The sequence below is a fragment of the Aureobasidium pullulans genome (genome assembly GCF_000721785.1).
Source record: "Aureobasidium pullulans EXF-150 unplaced genomic scaffold scaffold_4, whole genome shotgun sequence".
Taxonomy (NCBI): domain Eukaryota; kingdom Fungi; phylum Ascomycota; class Dothideomycetes; order Dothideales; family Saccotheciaceae; genus Aureobasidium; species Aureobasidium pullulans.
The window spans coordinates 323718-343087 of NW_021941024.1; the positions used below are offsets into that span (position 1 = coordinate 323718).

The window sequence follows — 19370 nt, forward strand, 5'->3', positions numbered from 1 at the left end:
AAACATTGCGACCGACCACATCCTGCTCGTCACCTTATCCAACGTCCGTCCTTCGAATTATTGTTGTGAACCACATCTTGATCTTGTAGTTATTAAGAGACAGATAATCTACCAACACATCTTCTGGCCTTCGGAACAGCACTTGGCGAGCGCAGCCACGGGCGGAACAAATCAGAAACCCCCATGTTCCGTACATCTGTATATTCCGATCCCGCCTTCAGCCCTGAAGCTACCAAAGAAATCTTGCATGATTCCCCACATCTGGCCACTACAGCAGTATCTACATCGAATACGGCTCGATTGCTTGGTGACTTACTACCAAAATCGGACAAGAATAGACAGTACCTCTGAATGTCCTTGAACAGCACATCTCCAAGACCGGTACCTGACACTTGTTCGCGATCTGGTCCCAAACAGGTCTTTGCCAGGTTGTACAAGCTGCCAGCCTTATGCTTCAATAGTCTTCTGCCTTTGGATGTCGTCTTGACCATTCGGATCATTCCAGCGTGCCCGCGCCCAGTAATGGCAAGCCTTGCTCTACTCGCCTTGCCTTTGATGTCAGCTGTGGCAAGCTTACTTACCCTTGTGCACAGCTATCTTCAGACTGGACCGTAGTTGACTGCTCCATTCTCGACCCTACTTCCAACTCTAGAACCTTTATCAGGTGGAAAGGTCAGCCACGACCCGCTGTCTGGCCACGTGCAGTCCCTATCTCGAGGTATTATGGTTCAGCTGTAGGAGTGGAGCAGGGGTGTGAGCGGCGACTCCGTTCGCTGTCTACACTGTACAATCCATTCTGGAAGTAGACGTCGCAAGAGAATGGGGCAAGAGCAGTAGAAGACCATAAGAGAGTCTGTTCATAGTAAGTACGGACATATATATATGAGGTGCTTGTACTCCACAATTGTCATTCAGAAACAGCAACGATCACTTCTCCCTTTCTCTTCATCTCATTCCACCTCATCACAGCCTCAGAAGTACTATGCATTCACTTCTGCTGCTCAGTCTATTCGCGTTGGCTGATGCCAAGGGCTGGTTGTCTCCAGTCTATCAAAACTTCTTTGAGTTTCCTCTGCCAGTCCCTCCTACCGCCAAGCCCGTAAAGTATGGAAGCCCGAGTTTCAGGTAGAGGCCCATTGTCTAACTATATCCAGGTCGTACGACAACATCGATTACTACGAGATAGATATCAAGCCAGTCGATATCGAGATCTATCCTGGCAAGAAAGCACGCCATGTTGGATATGACGGAATTGTGCCCGGTCCTACCTTCAGGATGCAGCAAGGTCGTGAAGCTGTTGTTCGATTCATCAACCATGCCGACCGTGCCAACTCAGTCCACCTTCACGGATCATACAGTACGTCCTCTACATGCTTCCATGCTTGCGGCTTCCACTAACGCATCTTTTTAGGTCGCGCTCCTTTTGACGGCTGGGCTGAGGACACTACAGAGCCTGGACAGTACAAGGATTACTACTATCCCAATGCACAAGCTGCGAGGACTTTGTGGTACCACGACCACGCTGTTGGTCATACTGCTGAGAATGCCTACTACGGACAAGCAGGCTTCTACATTCTCGAGGACGCTCAGAAGAACGCTCTCAACCTCCCCTCGGGCAACTATGACATCCCTCTTGCACTTGCCGCCAAGCGATACAACGCTGATGGCACACTCTGGGATCCCGAAGCCAACGGTGAAACTACAAGTGTCTTTGGTGATGTGATTCAAGTCAATGGTCAGCCATGGCCATACCTTGCGGTTGAACCTCGCAAGTACCTCTTCCGTTTCCTCGACACCTCTATCAGTCGTTCCTTCCAGCTCTACGCTGAAGCAGACAAGAAGGTTGGCACCAGGATCCCCTTCACCGTCATCGGTTCAGATGCGGGTCTTCTCGCCAGCCCTGTTGACACAACTCAATTGGACATCTCTATGGCTGAGAGATGGGAAGTTGTCTTCGACTTCTCTGCCTATGCTGGTCAGAATGTCACACTCAAGAACACCGGTAAGGTCGGTGCAGATGACGACTTTGATGGCACAGACAGAGTCATGCGCTTCATGGTCGGCAACTCTGTATCCGATACTAAGGGCAACGGAGCTCTACCTTCAACTCTTCGCACAGTACCCATGCCACCACCAAAGACAGGCATTGATCGCTCTTACGAGTTCATGCGTAGCAACGGAGAATGGCAAGTCAACGGTGTGACATGGGCGGACGTCGAAGACAGAGTTATCGCCAAACCTCAACGCGGTGCAGTCGAGCTCTGGGAGTTGAAAAATGGTGCAGGAGGCTGGACTCACCCAATACACATCCATCTTATCGTAAGTCACTCCTCTGCTCCGAATTTTCTTTCTGGAATCTCTTCTTGGAATTCGTTACCCTCCTTTGTCCTCTATTCATTCCGTTCTTCTCACCACAAGAGCTAATGAGAATCCCTCCGCAGGACTTCCAAATCATCAGCCGCACAGATGGTGACCGTGGCGTCCTTCCCTACGAGAAGACCGCTCTCAAAGACGTAGTCTGGCTCAACAAGAACGAACGCGTCCAAGTCCTCGCCCGCTACGGCCCGTAAGTCATCTCCTCATCCTACCTTTGAACCCCCACTAACACATATCAGCTGGGATGGTCTCTACATGTTCCACTGCCACAACCTGATCCATGAAGACCACGATATGATGGCCGCCCTCAATGTAACTCACCTCACCGACCTCGGGTACGATGAGAAAACCTCCTTCATTGACCCCATGGACACGAAATACCGTGCAAAGTCCTTCAAACCCGAAGATCTCACAAACCGCGATGGCGATTTCGAGAATAGCAAGATTGAGGAAAAGTGCAAGATGTTCCAGGACTTGGATGCTTACAAGAAAGCCAATGAGGTCGAGGAGAAATTGGTCGAGTATTGGAAGACCAAGAGTACGCTTGTGACCAAGGTCAGCAGCAGTGGTGGTGGTGGTGGAAGTTCCTCTTCTTCTTCTGGTTCGGGTGCTGTTTCCGCATCTGCTTCTGCGACTGTGGTGTCGAGTTCTGCTTCTGTTTCCTCGGGATCTAGTGTCACTCCTAGCAGCACTCTTGTCACCTCGGCGAACAAAGCTAGCTCTACCAGCACGACAAAGACGACAAGCAGTTCCACCAAGAGCGATGACAAGGGTGGCAAGAGTAAGACATCGTCGTCGTCGACAAAGAAGTAGATGCTCATACTTGTCCTGGATTATAGGCGTTTTTGGGACACAAATTTTATTGCATCTTTCTCTATCCATTTTCGACACCTTTGCATGTGATCGTTTTTCCCATTCGATTCGATTGCAGAATAAGCTGACAGAAGGCGCAATGGCTGAATGTCACCAAAACCATGCGATCGAAGAAAGTGCTTCCACGCCCTTCGCACTTGCCAAATGTCTCGATTTCAGGAACACCAGACATCCATCGCAACTACCCTCTGTGATTTATCTGTCTCTTTTGAATGTTCCTCGAGTGATTGGGATCTTGACAAAATGCGTTGAAGAATGTGCTTGTGAAAAGTGCCCCTCAAGCCACAATATATATTTCCATGCACGTCGCACGAATCCATCAACTCCTTTGCCGCTGCAGCAGGGTTGATGCGATCAAGAAGCTAATGCCAACCCGATATCCAGGGCGAACGTTACTGGTGGTTGGAGACTATCTCAAGTCGTTTATGCACGATGAAAAGATTGTCTGAATGTGTGTGAAATGATACATAGAATAATGAATGGCATGATACAGCTACCTATCAAATCAGGCCTCCCAACCGGTCAAGCCTCATCCTGCAACTCGGCGCGTGTGATATCTCATCCTCCGTAATCACGAGAAAGAGGGGCAAGAACTGACATGCTCTCTCCATCAGAATTTAACATCTTTTAAGCCTCTTGTGTTACGATATTTGTGAAGCATGGATCCACCACCACCTTATCAAGCAGTCGCAGGTGCCGAACGCGATACCTTACATATTCCAATTCCGCAAAGAGCAAGCGATGCGTACAACAAACCATCCTCACCGCTTCTTCCTCGTCCGATCACCCCTGGTATCTCAGCACTCAAGAAGGATAGCCGTCACCGTATCACGCAAAATTTGTAGACAGCAGCAGTAGCCAAACTACCGGAGAAGGACCAAAAGGCTCTTGGACAGCCCAAAAGCGGCACCGCAACTACATCTCTGATTGACGATGCTCTAGCTGGGGTCAAAGGTTCAGAAGACAAGGTCAATAGAAGTCTGATCAGAGTGAAGACCAAGAGGGGAGAGGTGCCTCTGCGACATTGTGTCGACAAGTTGAGCAAAGTCTTGGTGCAGTTTAAAGAGATTGGAGATACTTTGGTACAGTATGATCCAGGCCATGCAGCATTACCTTGGGCGGAAGTGAGATTATTGTTGAATGTGTGTCTTCCTCACCTTCTTTACAGCATATGCTCTGTTGTCGTATTCTTGCTAAATCAAACATCCTAGATTGCTGTCAACGATACCACAAGCTTCCAGGATATGGCGGAGGGCATCGAATTGGTCTCCGCCATGATTACCAGATACGCTGTAGTCGAAAGCTTGTACCTGCTCGAAGACTCAACACTCCAAAACCAGCTTACCGATGGCATCACCAAGCTGTACGTCGCCATTCTGAGATACTTGGGTATTGCAAAGACCTACTACAATAAGAGCACAACTAGTCAGTAGGGTCGACAGCCCATTTTACAACGACCAGCGCTGATTGTTTTGCAGGACGAATCGGGGAGAGCGCGTTCAGGTCTTCTCGCACCTTGGTGGAGGCACCCATTGCAGACGTAAGAGCAGGTCACGGCGAAATTGATGAGATTCTGAAAGTGATCGATGCAGAGAGCATGATCTCCCGCCCACCACACATTGAGTCGTTGTTTCCTGACAGAGCCTAGAGAAGAAAGACTCTGATCGAAAGCTGAGCAATATCCAAGAAAGTGTTGATTCGACGAGAGATGGTGAGTCATAGCAGGCGTCCGGTGTCCATGAAACAAGCTGAATCATTCCAGAGCTCGAGCGACTGCGCCAACTGTCACGAGAGATGCTGAAGAAACTTGAACCCATTGACGGATTGACGGCGGAGATCAACGAGATGCGAACAGAAAGAATGCGTGGGTGTTTTTCGAAGAGTCTTTTGGATGACACTGACCAGTCACAGGCGAAGAGATGAAGCAAAAGTTTCGATGGTTGTCCACAGTCCCTGTCCAGAGCCATCATGCCAAGGCTCACGAAGACTTGGTGCCGGACACGGGTTCGTGGTTGATGGAACGCCATCATTTCATCGACTGGAAACAATCGTCCAAGTCGTGTGCCATTTTATTACATGGCTCTCTTGGTTGTGGCAAGACCAAGCTCATGTTAGCCTTTTCTATCGAATGGATAGTTATTTGACTGACTTGCAATAGGTCCGTCTTAGTCCAGCAGCTTCTCGATGAGCAAAAAGCGAATCCAGAAGCACCAAAGGTCGCATACTTTTACTGCAACGGGTCCGAACAGCAGCGTACGAAAGTCCAGGAAATCCTTGGAGCCATCGCAAGACAGTTGTCCTGGAATGGAATTGACCAACCACCGGAGCAAGCATTTCTTGATGCTTACAGCATTCAGAGAAAGGACGCTGATGAGAAGAATGCTGATCAAATTGACCATCTCGGCGTCAAGGCTTTGACCGAACTGATTCCCAGAATTGTAGGCGAAGGTGTGGCCGTTGTTTTGATCGATGCTCTAGACGAATGCACTGAGAGGCTGGAGCTCCTCAGGTCTATCAAAACCATCATGGACAAGGTGGACGTGAAGGTCATCATCTCTGGTCGCAGCGAGGTGTGCCAGGATATGCCGAAAGACGAGTTCCCCATACATATCTTGATTGGACATGGCGCCAACAGGGATGATATCCGTAAATACGTCACAACCGAGGTCGACCGTGCAATACTCGACAAACGATTGCTTAGGGGCAAAGTCGGAGATCAGCTGAAGGAGACAATAGTTCGGAGGCTCAACGATTCTGCGCAAGGGATGTATGTGTACTCAGTGGTATGGGAGCTGATATCAAGTACATGAGTTTCTCTTGACCAGCGCATGCTCCAGCAACAATTCTGATAGGGCGCTAAAGGCCAGAAGGCACAAACGTGTTGAAATATCAGAACCTGTCCATCGAAAGCACGATAAACTTGAGCTTTCGGTGGACGCTCTGAAAGATCTCAATATATTCGTGCATTTTGGAAGCTAGACCTTCATTGGCATTACCACGAGATTGGACTCCATGCGCTGATTGGAATTTCTCTATGCGCTTGAAGTCATTTTCCGATGGTATTTTGCAGGAATATTGCTGACCCTCGCAGGTTCCTGTGGGTCAAACTTCAACTTCAAACGCTTTGCGACGACGGCATCAAGCGAGAGAAGGATGTCTTGATCGAGCTTGAGAGAAATCCGACCGAGATTGGACAGCTGTACGAAAGCATCTTTGATCGCATAACACGCTCGGGTCCGAGCAGCCGGGAAATAGCAGTGTCTGTGTTAAGATGGCTTTTGGTATCCAGACGCCCGCTCACAACGACTACAATACTTGAAGCAGTGTCCGAAGCAGGGGATTCTGATCTGGAGAAGGATGAAGTCTTAGACGTTTGTCGCAATCTTGTTGTCGCTGATGATGAAACAGATACTTTCCGCTTCGCTCACTTGTCGGTGCAGGAGTTCCTTCAAAAGAAAGAAGGATTCGACGAAGATGCACTGCACACTTTCGCAGCTTTGAGGTGCCTTGAAGAGTTTGAGTCCACTCGAAGAAGCAAATACGAAGACGACAACGCTCGCCCTGATCCTAACTCAACATCATTCTATGCGTACGCCGTCGTAAACTGGATTTACCATTCTCTGATGGTGGAGGGAGAGCGGAGAGAAGATCTTGTCGACAAGCTGGAGTCCTTCTTGAGAGATGAAGAGGCTTTCTCCGATTGGAACCACGACAGCCTGGAGAGCTTTGAAAGGCAAAGTTATTTCCTGATGGACACTGACTTCGAGACTCCGTGCTTGAGTGGGCACAAAGCAACACCAACTTTTGCCATAGCCAAATTGGGTCTTATCAGTGCTTTTGACGAACAGGAAGATCACCTGGATTGGAATTACAACAACATCAAGGGACAAGCGCCGATCCATGTGGCGGCTTTTGCTGGTCATCTTGAGATTGTGCAGAGACTCATTGAGAGAGGTATGGATGTCAATCACCGTGGAGATAAGGATTACAGTCCTCTTTTGGCGGCATGTGTTGGCAGACACAGAAGTATCGTAGAGTATCTGCTCTCTCTAGAGGGTGTCGAAGTCAACCGGCGTAGCCATTTTGGGAAAACGCCGTTGATTGCAGCATCGAGAGCAGGTGATGAAGATATCTGCCGACTTCTGTTGGACAAGGGGGCCATCATTAACTTACAGGCCAATAATGATGACACTGCACTGACCGCCGCTTCCGAGTGCGGTATGCTCTCAGTTGTACAGACTCTGCTGAAGCATGGTGCTGATATGGAAATCGTCGGTCGCCTGGGAGGTAACGCTTTGCTTGCAGCAGCCATGTGTCGAGAGGGCCAATGGGCGGAGATTATCAAACTTCTCGCTCGAGCGGAAGCAAATCTGGATACCCAAGATACCGTCAAAGACACTGCTTTGCATATGGCTGCGCAAGCTGGAGAACTCGACATGGTCCGATTCCTCGTGATGAAGAAGGCAAAGGTCAGCATCCAAAATATTGCAGGAAAGACTGCATTGGACTTTGCTTGCGCAGGGAATCAGACAAAGATCATCGAGTACCTTCTTAAGAGTGGAGCTACGTGTGAGCCGGACACCTCGGGCAGGACTGAGCTTCACGAAGGCATCGATGGAGGGTGCGGTGTGGACATTCTCAAGCTGTTTGTCTCGAAGGGGGTCGACGTCAACGCCAAAGACAACGATGGAATCAGTAAGTTTCTCGATCTCCTGATCGCCTAGCCACCATTACTGACATCAGAAGGCGCACTCCATCTTGCTGCTAGGCGTGGCGAACATGCCATTGTGCAAGTGCTCATCGATGCTGAAGCTGATATGAATATCAAAAGCAGCTCTGGTCAAACACTTCTTCACGAGGCGGCTAGAGGGGGCTCGGCTGACGTAGTGCGGCGCTTTTTGGCATACGGTGTGGATATCGAGGCAAGGAACAAAGATGAACAAACACCTCTAGCCGTGGCTTGTCGTGAGCCTGAAGGCTCTGATGATGTCGTACGGGTTTTCCTGGACGACATCATCTGATTGGCCGAGTCCTATTGTGTACGCATCTTCTGAGGCCAATCTTCAGGTACTGAGACTTCTGCTTGACGGGGGAGCGGATGCCAGAAGTGAAGATCCGGAGAACCCTGGCTGGACGGCACGCCATGCTGCGTGTAAACGTGTTGATCCGGATCCTGCATTTGCGGAGCTGCTGATTGTCCACGGAGCAGATGTGAATATCGCTACGAGGGTCTCGAAAACCACACCACTGCACAATGCTGTGAACAGTGCTGCAGTTGTACAGCTACTATTGAAGATGGGCGCATGTGTTGATGCTCGGGATTCTGAAAACAAAACTCCATTGATGTGCGCATGCGAGACCGTGGCCAGTGCTCAAGTCGTTGAGATTCTCATCGATGCAGGCGCAGATCCGATGATCAAGGATAAGACATACGGAGCTACAGGACTCCACTACAGCTGCTTCTCAGACGATTTTGCACCAGTTGTGATTGCCAGCTCCAAATGTGTCGAAATAGACGTCCGCGACAAATCTGAGAGTACTCCTCTGATGTGGGCCTCTTGGAACGCACATCCTGGTGCTGTGAAAGAACTACTAAAAGCTGGCAGTGTTGACACTTGTGTCACCAAAGCTGGAGGTATTAATGCATTCCTTTACGCCGTGATGGACGGCTATGTCGAGGTGGTCAAACTCTTACTCGTACACAATCCTGGTATCATTACAGCCGTTGACAAACGGAAGAACACTGCCCTGCACTTCGCGTGCCGAGAGGGACGTCTTGACGTTTTGAAGCTGTTGTTGAATACTGATGCTTCAAACATTGGTGCAGTAAACAGCAAAAGCTATACCGCTTTCGACGAGGCAGCTAAAGGTGGCCACACTGATATCGTTGCTTTCATGCTGGCTCGAAACGATGTTGACCCACATCACCGATCTGTCCGCGACAGCACTCCGCTACTTCTGGCAGTCTACACAGGCAAGAAAGACTTGATTGAGATGCTCATGAACGTTGAAGGGACCGATCTAGCACATGGTTCCACGGGCGGTATGACACTCTTCAAAATGGCGGCGTTCATGGGACTAGCGAGTCTTTGCCGTACCCTGATTGAAAAGGGCGTAGCAGACTGCACAATACCGTCCAAGACTGGCGGCTTCTACCCGTTGCACTATGCCGCGACTTCCGGTAATGTAGAAGTGATTGAGCTTCTGCTATCGCAGCCAGGAGTCGACAAGAACGTGGTGTCGATGAACGGATATACCCCATTGTGCGACGCTGTAAGAAGGGGGCGTGAGAAGTCTGTCGAAACACTCTTGGCGCATAATGTCGAAGTGGACACGCCAGACAATCGAGGCAGAACACCATTACTCATTGCATCCCAGAAGAGCAATCAGAATATCGTGAAAGCTCTGCTAGGTGCAGGGGCCAAAGCAGAACTGAACGACGCGTTGTCAATTGCATTGACAAACAGAGACGAAGGTCTGGTTCAGTTGTTGAAAAACGCTGGTGCAATCGAGAAAGATGAGGGTTTCGGAATTGAGGAGCTCATGAAGATGGCAACTCTCGGCGACGTTTTTGGAATTGAGGAACCAGGAACGGATACAGGCGATACTGCCACGGCCAAGGAACCGCAGGCGATATCCGGTGCTGAGTGTGTCGAAGAAGATTTGACTTCCTGAGACCACCTTCTTCACGATCCAAATTTATAGGGAAGATTGGGGTCGGGTGTCTGATAGTGCTCGGGCGCTGCAAGGCGTGAGTTCTAAAACGAAGGGCTTCTCAGGCATAAGGCATCGATTTCGTCGGCGTGTTTATCAGTAGACACAACGCCATCAATGCTTGGAAAAGCGATATTCATTTCCACAAGACGCGTCAAACAAAATTCAAAAACCAAGAGGAAAGGATCACGACGCGTTGACGTCACCAGACTCTCGTTAGCATCATGACCCTGTTCTTCACGACAGCGACCCCTCAGCATCTTCTCTCTGGGAGTAGGCTTCTGCATTTATGTTGTTGCCATTGGATGGTATCTGCTGAACACTATGTCTGAATTTTGGTGGCGGTAAATGGTTTACAGACACTATGTATCGAGGTCTGTATCAGAAGCGAGTTGACCTGGCCATCTCAGTCCGACACCCTGATCTCTGAGGTGATTAGGTAGTATCATTGCTTCCATCGACGACGTCCGGTTCATTCGACTTGTAACAATGCATAGTTCTTAAGATCACTGATATCGTCAGCAGAGCAGCATAGTTGTTGTCCACGTCAGATGATGGTCGATGAAATTGCGGAAAGAGAAATGAGACGAGAGGCATCTTTGTAGTCATAAAAGCATGTAATTATCTGCATTGTAGCAATTCATGTATAGTAGAAGCCATGTACCGTTGAAACCCCTCCCATAATAACAGTGAATCATATCGGGCATCATAAACATGGAAAGAAAAACTTCGTGTCGACAAGGACCAAGGAAAAAAGAAAAGAGAAAGAAGCAAACAGCAAGGTATCCCCCATAAAACTCCACTTGTACCGGTCGGTGTATTAAGCACCCATACCACCAGCGCCGCCCTGACGGACTCTAGCCCTCGGACCAGCGTTGGGCAGAGCGTCATTAACGTTTCTGCTGATGCCGAACAGGAAGGCCAGCTCCTGGACACTCAGTCTACCCAGACTCTGTGAAGCCTTTTCGTCAAGCGCCTCAGAGATGAGGGCACGCTTCTTCTCTTGCAGGGCGATGATGCGATCTTCGACCGTCTCCTTGATGAGGACACGGTGTACCATGACTGGTCTCGTCTGTCCAAGACGGTGGGCACGATCGATGGCTTGTTCCTCGATGTATGGATTCCAGAAGGGGTCCATGATGACAACCTGCGAAGCGCAGTTGAGGTTCAGGCCTGCATTGCCGGCTTTGAGTGAGACGAGCATCATGCGAACAGTGGGTTTGTTCTTGAAGTCGTCGACAGCATCAGCACGGAGCTTGGCATTCATGCTGCCATCGTAGCGACGGTATCCCCAGCTCTTCTCTGATACAGGAACTTCAAGCAGGTCGAGTAAGGATGTCCACTGTGAGAAGATGATGATCTTTTCATTCTCGGGCGCAGTCATGATGCCATCCAGAATTTCCATAGTACGCTCGATTTTGGAAGAAGGTTGGAAGTCTTTCTTCAACATGCGAAGGTAAATCTTGCGCCAGGAAGGTTTTCTGATGGCCATCTTTTTCAACTCCGGAATTGTCATGGTGGCTGCCTTCTTCTTCTTGTCAGACGTGCTGGATTCCTTCAGCTTCCCCTTGGCCTTCTTGCTCATCTTGGACTTGCCCTTTTTCTTGATCGACTTCTTCAAGGCTGCCTTCTGACGGCGCTCTGCTGCCTCTTCGTCATTTTCCTCTTCAGCGCCATCTTCAACAATGAAGCCGTCAAGAGAATCAGTATCATCATCATCTTCTTCGTCTTCTTCGTCGTCGGAATCATCGTCGTCAGTGTCCACAGCAGCCATGTCTTCGCCATCAGCATCATCTCCGGCTCCCTCAGCCTTGACAGAAACGATTTCTTCTGGCATGTGGATACGCTTGAAGCACTCGTAATCAATAACCTTCTTCGTGTTGATAGGGCCACGGCACTCGGGACACTTGGCGACACGTCCTTCATCACCTTCAGCGAGTGCGTTGGAAGGATCGGCGATTCTGCTGAAGCAATCTGGACATGTGTCGTGACCGCAAGGGGTGAAGATAGCTGGGTTTTCGACAGCATCGTAGCAAACAGGACACTCAAACGTGCCGTTGGCCTCCTTGATTCGTGCAACAACGTTGGGGTCGAGGTTTCTACAGATGTCGTCCATCGTGTCTTGCGTGATCTCAGCGGTGGCCGCAACGATACCAAGGTCCTTGATCAAGTTCGGATGGCAACAAGCTTGACGAAGACGAAGCAACAAAACAAGAATCTGCATGTATGAGTTGCTGACAGTGCCAGCTTTGAGGTACTTGTTGAACTTGACCGCGGAGCTTGTCTCGAGAGCAACATACAGGTTGCGTTCGTCTTCACTGAAGTCTGGATTGATCTCTTCAACGCGTCTTTCTGGAAGGTTCAGAATAGGGCGGCCATTGATCTCTGTCTTCTTGTTGCGGCGAAGAAGGATAGCCTTGAGCAAAGCCTGAAGCTTCTGCATAGCCAACTGACGGGCACGCTCACTACTTCCCTTGAGGGGCTGATTGAAGTCGGTTCTGAAGTTCTGCCAACTGTTGTACGGTCTGATGCGCAGGAAATGAATGAGTGAGTAGAGTTCCTCAACACTGTTCATCATTGGTGTTCCTGTCATGCAGAACCGGGAGCGAGCTTGAAGATAGAAAGCGGCACGAGCGGTTTTGGTGGTCTTGTTCTTGATACACTGGGCCTCATCAATGATGATTCGGTACCACCTGCAGTCGGGTCCAATGAAGACACATTTCTCGTCGTCTCTAGGCTGAGCCATAGGATCAGACTTCTTGCGAAGCTCGTACTTCTCCATTTTCTTCAGCTCGGCAGCAATCGTACCGAAAGTTGTTAGGACAACATCGAACTCACGAAGATCTTTGTGCTGCTTCTTCTTGGTGCCTGCATGATGAACGAAGGTATGAAGTCTGTGTCTACCAGGTTTCACCTTAGTCATAATCTCCTGCTCCCACTGACGGAGAAGGGCGACGGGTGCCAAAATGAGAGTTGTCTTGTTGACGGGATCCTCGGATCGATTGGTGACCATGAGCGCGATGGCTTGTACAGTCTTGCCCAGACCCATGTCGTCGGCGAGAATGCCACCTTTGTTCGAACCATTCTCCATCTTCTGGAGCCATTCGAGACCAGCGAACTGATACGGCTTCAGCTTGATGGTCAGACCCTCGACTGGCACATCTTCTTCGCTGGCAATCTTGGAGACGTCGTCGGGCTGGATGTTCTCCATGAGTTTGCGAAGCTCTTCCTCGGTATCCATGTTGTCCACATCGTAAATGTCCCAGGGAGGTCTTTCAATGGCTGTCGAACGTAGAAACTGCAGTTCGTCCTCGCCGGAGTCGAAACTCGGTTGTCTGCCGCGTCCATTGATGAGGCCGCGCAACTGAGAGAAATCGTCGTGAGCAGCACGGGGAACAGGTTGCTGTGACGAACGAATAATGGAAGGAGACGGCTGCTGCTGGTATGGTACATGGTTTGGGAAAGGCCGAGGCTGATGCGGATATTGGAGATTGTGAGCTTGGATAGCTTGAACCTGTTGTCGCCATTGTTGAAGACGTATGAAGTTAGCATGATCATGAGCGGCGCGGTCTTGCTGGCCCGCCGAGTTTCGCAGAGCAATCTCTGCCTGACGTTGAGACTCTTGTTGATGACGGAAATCCATCTCGCGGCGCTGTCTCATCATGATTTCGATCTTGTGCTGGGGAGTGCTGGCATTGTTCTGTTCCCAGAGGTGGCGGCGGCGCAGTGCATCTTCCGGGTTTGTCATGCGTTGCATGCGAGCTTGCTGGGACTCTGGTTCGTCGTCGCCGGTCAAATCTATGACCATGGGAGTGCCAAACCGGCTTGAGAGTGGAGCAGGATGCTGAGGAGACTCAGGCTTGACAGGTCTTGGGACGTACGCATGGCTTGGACTCGAGTGGGCTTCGGCTTTGACACGTGGATAGCTTGATGTAGGGTGCGGAACCGCATACGGGGCCGGATACGGAGCAGGTGCGGACGATTGTGGAGTGCGCTTGAAGACTGGGGCCATCTGACTGGGCGACATCTGATTGCGCGAAGGGCCAGCAACGGGTGATGAGGCTGATTGCTGGCTGAGTGACGAAGCGAAGGCGGCGTCAGCAGCGACCGATTCTCTTCGCTGGCGGGCGGCGTGTTCGAGCTCTCGTTGCCTCTCTAGATAGGCGGCACGACGGTCCTGGTTGACAGGGCCGGGCGGCCCCATAGGCGATGAAGCCGGCCTTTTGTTGCTGTCGAAGCCGGCCAGCGGCGACATTTGGTCGCGGGTCCTCTTGAGTTGCGCATTCCTGTTAGGCGCAGGTGTGGAGCCGTCAAACTGAGGCAAGTCATTCATGTCGTCGTCGTCTTCGTCGTCTTTGTCTTGTGGATATGCGCCGGGCGCGTTGTATGATGTCGACGTGTCAGTCGCGGCAACAGGTTGGGAAGCTGCGTTGTTGAACTGCGCCATGCGTCGCTCCAGGTCTAAAATGGCCAGTTCTACCTCTTGCCTGCGCTCTCCGCTATTGCCATCGCTGGGATCGAGCGTTTCTAGTATCGTTTGCTGGAATATCAGCTCGTCTTCGAGATCCTCCATGTCGGCGTTAGACGACAGAAACGACATGATGCAATGCACAGCGCTTTATGGCTGCGCCGGCGCGATTGGGGAGATACGCTCTTTCCTAAGGGAATTCTCAAGTTAATTCTCGTCGGATGATGCCTCACGCCCGTCCTCGGTCGACTGCGCACTGGCCACCTCCGCGCTTTCACGTGCAGATTATGAATGCAGATCAGAGAGGCGTCCAGAGAGAGCTGCTATTTCGGCCTCTCACTGGACATGTAGCTATTACAGAGGGTCTGGTAGTAAGCATCAGGCCCAGAGATACGAATAAAGGGGCTTTGTTCTAGCCATACCATACTATGTTTATGGCCTGTACACAGGCATGCTTCTAGAAAGCATTGTGCATTCTTGCAGGAGGTTTATGAGTGGCACTCACTGGGCCTGAGATACCAACAAAGGGCTTTGTTCCATCCTCATCTTAGCGTCTCGTCATGGCTCTTTCTAACCCTCACTGGACACAGCGTATGTCCGGGGAAGCATTGTGCATTTTTGCGACTGATTATACGTCAAGCACTGAGGTCGGGATGCGACAAAGGGCGCTGTATGTACACAGCAGATAGATATGCCAGTATGCTCTCCCGAGCAACACGCTTCCAGAAACATGCCTGTAAAGTTGCACAGTGATTTTCAGATCTGTCGAACAGTCCGAGGATGTCAATCAGCACCCACCTACCACTCTTCCTGTACAAAGACAATCCTGCCTTCACACCCGCTCTTACCCATCTGCAGTCCATGAATAACAACAAAGAAACGACAAAACCCATGAGCAAGAATGAGACCACAAGCACATCAATAAGATGGTAAATCTCGGCGCCAACGAATCAATCGTTTCCGAAACCTTGCCCAGATGGCTTCCCAAAAGAGTAATCCGAGCGTCCCCGCATCTTTGTCTGCTCCGGACCCCACACGAAGCAGCAGCTGCATCTCTCCTCCGCAACGGCTTGATGTCAAAAGCCACTCCAAAAGTCAAAATGTAGATCTGCTTCTGGCTGGATGTAAAGCTTTCAACATCAGCTATAAAGCAGGGAGATGGGTCAGATACAGGGATACGTGCTTGGATACGAGGTATATTGAGGGAAAGACACTTCTGGGGAGTTGTGGTATATCAGTTGCCGTTGCTTATGGCGCGTGCTTGTCCAAAGAGCTGCATGTTCCGGAACGAGGAGCAGCGTCTCGGACGACCAAGAAGGGAAGAGTCTAGCCAAGGGTGAAGGTAGGCCGACGGAGGGGCTGGAATAAAAGGGTAGCGGGGTCCTTCGTTGCTATGTACATCGCATCCACCCCGTTGCTCCTCTTCTTGACCTCTCCGTCCAAACCTCCAAGCTCAAAAGTTCTCTCGCAATCGTAAAACAGAACACACAATGGCTTCCCTCAGGGTATATTCGCGCCTTGCCCGTGCAGCACTCGGCACAGCAAAGCCAACCTCCATTCGCACGTTTGCGATTTCCGCACGTCAGCAGAAAGCCACAAAATCAGACCTTGACCAACTGAAAAATCCTCCCAAGGGCAACCCTGTTGTGTCCGGTCGCGGTGCACCAGAGCCTCCAGCAGAGGAAGCCGCAAACCTCAAGGACAACTGCAATCCTGCCACATATCTCGGTACAACAAAGCGTTTGCCTGAGTTCGCACTCAACGACAAAGTAGTATTGGTGACGGGCGCAGCGCGTGGATTGGGTTTGGTGCAGGCGGAGGCTTTGCTCGAGGCGGGAGCTACTGGTGAGTCTTGATGTGCTCACTTAGGAGAAACCAAGCTGACCAGAATGGAGTGTACGCTTTGGACCGTCTGCCAGAGCCGAGCGAGGATTTCTACCGCATCCAGAGACGCGCTGCCGAGGAGCTGGGAACAACATTCCACTACCGCCAGATCGATGTCCGTGACGTGCCGCAGTTGAACGAGATCATCGAGGAAATTTCGAACAAGGAGGGACGCATGGACGGCCTTGTGGCAGCGGCAGGTATCCAGCAGGAGACAACAGCACTCGAGTACACAGCCAAGGACGCAAACACCATGTTCGAGGTCAACGTGACCGGTGTCTTCATGACGGCACAGGCAGTGGCCAAGCAGATGATCAAGCACGGTAACGGCGGATCCATGGCCTTCATTGCATCCATGAGCGGTACAGTCGCAAACAGAGTGTGTATCCTTCTCCCTTCTGACGTGAGCGGTTGCTAACATGACTTTCTCTCCAGGGCTTGATTTGCGCGGCGTACAACTCCAGCAAAGCAGCAGTAATGCAACTATCGCGGAATCTGGCGAGCGAGTGGGGCCAGCACGGTATTCGTGTCAACACCATCTCGCCCGGATATATTGTCACAGCCATGGTGGAAGCCTTGTTTGTCAAGTACCCCGAAAGACGTCGCGAGTGGCCAACACAAAACATGCTGGGCAAGCTGAGCAAGCCAGAGGAGTACCGTGGAGCAGCCGTGTTCCTCATCAGCGACGCCAGCTCTTTCATGACGGGTAGTGACATGCGCATTGATGGTGGACATTGTGCTTGGTGATTGGATCAGAGCCTAGTCAAGGTCGTCATCATCGTCGTCTTCGGTGAGTCTTTTGCGCTCTTCGCCCAGGAATACTGCATAGTCGCGTTAGCGTTGTTTTAGCTCATTGAACACATGAGATCAATCGTACCTCTGCTGAACAAGTATGGCGTCAAGACGAGAGCAATTGGCATGCAGCAAATGAGTCTAGTCCATTTCCAGAGCTTTGAATTGTAGCGTTTCTTGTAGTCCTTGTCCTGGTCTTCCTTTATAGCATCCATGATGGCCTTACGCGCCTGTTGAGTTTCCTCTTCCTTGTCTGGCGTGACGACCTCGCCAGGTCCTGGTGGTGGGGGAGCTGGCTTTGGGATGCGGCCCTTGTATGTGAGTGCGGGTTTGCCGGTTGACGCAAATCGTACGCGGCATGTTCGGATGGATACGCGAGTGAAGAGAGCCATGTTTGCAGGGATTGACGTCCAGAAGATGCTGTGCATTTGAAGGACAAAAAGTTGGTGACTTCAAAAGGCTGACCACTTGCGGCCTTGGCATCTTGAGCCGCATCATCAGCTTCGACACGATCACTTTGATCCGAGGGTCTAAGCCATTGTTGCAAATAAAAGTTAAAAGGCTCTTTGAGTTTTCACAGATCTGTATGTATCAAGCTGGTTTCCATCTCACTGGTCGTGATTGAGGATCGATGGATCTTCATCCAGCATCATACCGTGGCTTGCGCTTGCAGCAAGCACTGCGCTGCGTGATTAGATTGTAGTGTCATGAATTCCTATACGGCAAAGGCATCGGATTATGAGGTCCTGCAGATAGAAAGCAAAAATGATCAAGAGAACAGCTTAGGACGATAAGTACGTTGATAGTGCAAAACATCCAGGCTTGGGAATGAGCCAAAAGGAAATCTCCTCTCTCTGAGTCGAACAAAGGACCTTCTGATGACAATCGAACAATTACAGTCAGACGCTCTAAACCAACTGAGCTAAGAAGAGATTGATGGAAGAAGTAGCCAGATCGCGCGTACATGTCCCAAAATAACTGCGAGCTTCTCGAGAATGACGCGGCCCATGGGCTGAGCGGGTGAAGCATGGCAAGGCCAACTTCGAGGCCAAGCAGCCCGACGTAATGACCGATCTAAGAATATAATAAACAGACCTTGGCAATTAGGTAGGTTGGAAGACATTAAGACAGGCAATCTCCCTTCAAACGCAAATCGAATCACCACTCGTCCTTCATCACCTCGAGATACAATCACAGCACACATACACGTAGCACGCCGAACCTGAAAGAGCAAGGACAACACAACATGGGCTTCCGAGATTCGTTCAAAGAGTTACAAAACAAGGCTCAACAAGCCATGAATGGGGGCAACGCACCGCCGATTCCTTGGGGTAGCAAGCCTGGCAGCAATGTCGCCGGAGCAGCACAAGCAACACCCTACTGGCAGCCCCAGTGCGCACCACATGTTCCGGTCTCAGAGCACTTCAAGCATGAGCAAGGAAACTGGGGTTGGGGCAACAATGAGGCCCAAAACTACGTCGACGACCAGGCGAACTCTTTCCACACACCCGACGGCGCGCTTATCGTGCACGCCATTATTCAGCATGGCCACCCCCAAGATGACCGCAAATTCACCTCTGCGCGTCTGTCTTCGCATCAGACACTCGCTCGCTGCAGAGGTAGCTTGTCTGCTCGGGTAACGGCTCCTGTGGCTGCTGGTATCTGGCCTGCGTTTTGGCTGTTGCCTGCCGATCCTTTCCAATGGCCTAACGACGGCGAGATGGATATCTTCGAGGCCTGGAACGGAGACAAGACAAATCATACTTGTATGCACTGGGGCCACTTCAACGGCGAGGATCATGACAAGCACCGTGTCGTCGAGACACCGATCCCGCATATCGATAGCCCACATGGCATCCGCTTCGACTTTGCCTGGGATGAGGATGAAGGTAACGGAAATGGCAGAATGGTATGGTACATTGATGGCAAGCCGGTTATGAAGGCCAGCAAGCCCCCTGGCACGCGACCCATGAAGGACTTCAGAATCTTGATCAACATCGCTGTCGGCGGCAACGTCTGTCAAGGAACCATGCCTCACGACGGTACCTATGAATTCGTGATTAGAGACCTGGCCATGTGGGACGCTCCACCTGGCGGATGGGACAAGTTCTCCAAGGACTGGAGGAATACCAAGGAGGGCCATGGCATGTGATTTACCTCAACACATGATTACACACGGAGTAGATGTGGGATGAAGTACAAGTCTTTAAAATACACATACGCTACACCTGGAATCAACTTATTCACTGTCATGGAAGATGCT

General features: G+C 50.7%; 9 protein-coding genes across 9 annotated transcripts; 6 read left to right on the forward strand and 3 right to left on the reverse strand.

The window, feature by feature from the left end:
• The first annotated feature begins 948 nt into the window (after window positions 1-948).
• M438DRAFT_291629 (oxidase cueO precursor) lies at window positions 949-3225 on the forward strand. The gene is made up of 5 exons (XM_029901754.1): window positions 949-1104; window positions 1155-1357; window positions 1412-2319; window positions 2442-2566; window positions 2616-3225. Exons 1-5 carry the CDS (start codon window positions 983-985, stop codon window positions 3187-3189), a joined length of 1932 nt encoding a protein of 643 aa, XP_029763087.1. The 5' UTR covers window positions 949-982; the 3' UTR covers window positions 3190-3225.
• A 1268-nt stretch (window positions 3226-4493) lies between these two features.
• M438DRAFT_267987 (uncharacterized protein) lies at window positions 4494-4682 on the forward strand (the record flags this gene model as incomplete). Its single annotated transcript, XM_029900218.1, has 1 exon — window positions 4494-4682. The coding sequence occupies one exon, from the start codon at window positions 4494-4496 to the stop codon at window positions 4680-4682; it is 189 nt and encodes a 62-aa protein (XP_029763088.1).
• A 24-nt stretch (window positions 4683-4706) lies between these two features.
• Window positions 4707-5527, reverse strand: M438DRAFT_158701 (uncharacterized protein). The gene has a single exon (XM_029899029.1). The coding sequence runs from the start codon at window positions 5277-5279 to the stop codon at window positions 4749-4751; it is 531 nt and encodes a 176-aa protein (XP_029763089.1). The 5' UTR covers window positions 5280-5527; the 3' UTR covers window positions 4707-4748.
• Window positions 5528-7478: 1951 nt separating this feature from the next.
• On the forward strand, window positions 7479-7919 carry M438DRAFT_247829 (ankyrin; the record flags this gene model as incomplete). The annotated part of the gene is made up of 1 exon (XM_029899608.1): window positions 7479-7919. A coding segment is annotated over one exon (441 nt), but the record flags the coding sequence as incomplete, so codon positions are not given.
• A 991-nt stretch (window positions 7920-8910) lies between these two features.
• On the forward strand, window positions 8911-9924 carry M438DRAFT_267946 (ankyrin; the record flags this gene model as incomplete). Its single annotated transcript, XM_029900217.1, has 2 exons — window positions 8911-9075; window positions 9391-9924. 2 exons carry the CDS (start codon window positions 8911-8913, stop codon window positions 9922-9924), a joined length of 699 nt encoding a protein of 232 aa, XP_029763091.1.
• Window positions 9925-10555: 631 nt separating this feature from the next.
• On the reverse strand, window positions 10556-14616 carry M438DRAFT_343328 (uncharacterized protein). Its single transcript, XM_029904959.1, has one exon. The coding sequence runs from the start codon at window positions 14561-14563 to the stop codon at window positions 10784-10786; it is 3780 nt and encodes a 1259-aa protein (XP_029763092.1). The 5' UTR covers window positions 14564-14616; the 3' UTR covers window positions 10556-10783.
• Window positions 14617-15921: 1305 nt separating this feature from the next.
• On the forward strand, window positions 15922-17062 carry M438DRAFT_268733 (NAD(P)-binding protein; the record flags this gene model as incomplete). The annotated part of the gene is made up of 3 exons (XM_029900279.1): window positions 15922-16276; window positions 16327-16694; window positions 16751-17062. 3 exons carry the CDS (start codon window positions 15922-15924, stop codon window positions 17060-17062), a joined length of 1035 nt encoding a protein of 344 aa, XP_029763093.1.
• A 98-nt stretch (window positions 17063-17160) lies between these two features.
• Window positions 17161-17499, reverse strand: M438DRAFT_332732 (uncharacterized protein; the record flags this gene model as incomplete). Its single annotated transcript, XM_029903538.1, has 1 exon — window positions 17161-17499. One exon carries the CDS (start codon window positions 17497-17499, stop codon window positions 17161-17163), a length of 339 nt encoding a protein of 112 aa, XP_029763094.1.
• Window positions 17500-18271: 772 nt separating this feature from the next.
• M438DRAFT_343330 (concanavalin A-like lectin/glucanase) lies at window positions 18272-19369 on the forward strand. Its single transcript, XM_029904960.1, has one exon. The coding sequence runs from the start codon at window positions 18354-18356 to the stop codon at window positions 19257-19259; it is 906 nt and encodes a 301-aa protein (XP_029763095.1). The 5' UTR covers window positions 18272-18353; the 3' UTR covers window positions 19260-19369.
• The last annotated feature ends 1 nt before the right edge of the window (window position 19370 follows it).